Consider the following 2,180-nt stretch of genomic DNA (forward strand, 5'->3'; position numbering starts at 1 on the left):
ACCATAGCCTTGTGCAGAGTGCAGTGCTGTGGAGCACAAAAGCTCTGCTCCCACCAGACAACTGGCAATGGTACATCACTCCTGTTGCCTCCCTTGGTTCGGTTGCCCTGTATGTAAGTGGGGTTAAGGATGCTGGCTTCCTCTGTAAAGCACTTTGCAGCCCTAGAGCAACCTGCAAATGCTTACTGGAACATCTCTTTCTACCCTTGTGACAAAGAACAGAGAAAGCAAACAGATCGCCTAGCACCGAAACCCTGAAGATTCACCCTCTAGAAGGAAAGACATTCTCCTGCTATCTTGCTAGGGAAGGTTGCCATAGCCAATAGTTTTTAAGCCATTTCTATTCACAGGTTCCCGTATTTTCCCTGTAGCTCCATCCCCAAGGGACTGTGCACAGAAACTGGGCTCGCTTTTCTAAGGTACCCTTCATGAACCTTTTAAACAAGGCCCATAGGCCTCCCTGCCACTGTCACTGATGGTACACCAATACAGCTTGGAATGAGCACCACAGAACAACGGTTCCCATCTTTACACAGACCCTGACGCCAGGTTACAATAGGAAAAAAATGTTGTGGGACCTTGAGTTGCTTAGGCTTAAAGAAAGGAAGGATGTTCACAATACCCGTCTGAGGAGTCAATGAGCTTCTGACCTCCTAGATGGAAAAGCCAGACCTTGACTCCCCTCAGCAGCTTCCCTCTATCCTCCTTTAATGGGAAGTGACCCCTAAATAGCAAGCTGGGATGAGTGGCTTTCACCTCCTCAGAATCTGGCTTTTCTTGTGAAAGATGCCCTTGAATATTACAGATCCTCTGAATCCCATTGTGGGAAAAACATATTAGTTCTGGCAGCATTACTACTCTGGGCACTGAGTCAATCTCAAGGGAATTTCTGTCCCCAGGGTTGAAAGGGACATTTTGTGTCTTCACAGAGGTAATAACAACAGCATCTCTGACCCCAGCCCTTAAGATATTTCAGTCTTCTCAGGGAATAAGAAAAACTTTTAAAAGTTCCTCTGTCTGAAAAAGTTCCTCTGTGTACGTGCGTGTGTGTGTGCGCGTACGTTAGTGTGTACGTGTGTGCAGAGAGCAAACCTTTCATGTAGCTGGGTAAAGCAAAAAAAATATTGGCTGGATGCCATGTCTGAAGTGGTGGTCCAAGCTGAGCATGTCTCATGGGTTTTTTTTAACATAAATCCCAACCCAGACTTTTCTGTTTCTGGACAGAGACCATGGAGAGAAACGGTGCTGCTTTTCCCCAAACACTAGACCCCACACACCACTTCCACGTAGTGCTGCTGGATCAGAGACGGAGGCTGCGTGGCCAAATTGCTCACCTTCACAAGGCGGCTCGGAAACTCAACAAGCTCCGCAAAAGGTCCCTGATTGCCAATGTCAGTGGAAGCACCCTGACTGCCGCAGGAGCAGTCACAGCCATCGTGGGGCTGTCCCTGAGCCCAGCGACACTGGGAGCCTCTCTCTTGGCATCGGCTGTGGGTCTGGGCCTGGCCACTGCTGGGGGGGCTGTCAGCATCACCTCCGATCTTTCCTTAGTGGTCTGCAATTCCCGGGAGGTGAAGAAGGTGCAGGAAATCGCAATGACTTGTCGGAAACAGATGAGGGAAATCCTCGGCTGCCTGGAGTTCCTTCGCCGGGGGCAGGGCCCAGGGGACCCCACACTGCGCCAGTCAGAGAAGAGGGCTTCCATCTCGCTGTACAACTCCATCTGCTTCATGGTCTTCTGTGGCTCCCACAGCTTTCTCGTGCCAGAATACACAAAGGAGGTCACAAAAGTGAGCCAGGCTGTGCTGAAGGCCAAAATCCAGAAGATGGCTGCCAACCTTGAGACCTGCACCAGGGCAATGGATGAAGTCTGTGAACTTCTGGAGTCCAGGACAGAGGCTTCCCCATGCACAAGGAGACTCAACTTGCGTGCGGAGATCCCGAGACCATCCAGCTGAAACAGTGTTTGACCCACACTTAAAACTGGTCTCTGAGACATTACATTATTAATTGTTACCATTAGCACTGCTACATGTTACTGTCAGAATATTGGTGGTGGTAATCCACACAGGTGTGCACATCTCTTATATGCCATATCTATATCTGAACACAAACTCCTTCCTGATAGGAAGCTAAAGCTTCCAGACACACATACCGCCAACTGACAGTAGCCACCTGAT

The 2,180-nt window shown here is 49.5% G+C and overlaps 1 protein-coding gene across 1 annotated transcript; it reads left to right on the plus strand.

Annotated features, from left to right (window-relative positions):
• Nucleotides 1-1,229: 1,229 nt before the first annotated feature.
• APOLD1 (apolipoprotein L domain containing 1) lies at nucleotides 1,230-1,958 on the plus strand. Its single transcript, XM_009895258.1, has one exon. The coding sequence runs from the start codon at nucleotides 1,230-1,232 to the stop codon at nucleotides 1,956-1,958; it is 729 nt and encodes a 242-aa protein (XP_009893560.1).
• Nucleotides 1,959-2,180: the final 222 nt, after the last annotated feature.

Source organism: Charadrius vociferus, unplaced genomic scaffold (assembly GCF_000708025.1).
Source record: "Charadrius vociferus isolate BGI_N301 unplaced genomic scaffold, ASM70802v2 scaffold251, whole genome shotgun sequence".
Lineage (NCBI taxonomy): Eukaryota > Metazoa > Chordata > Aves > Charadriiformes > Charadriidae > Charadrius > Charadrius vociferus.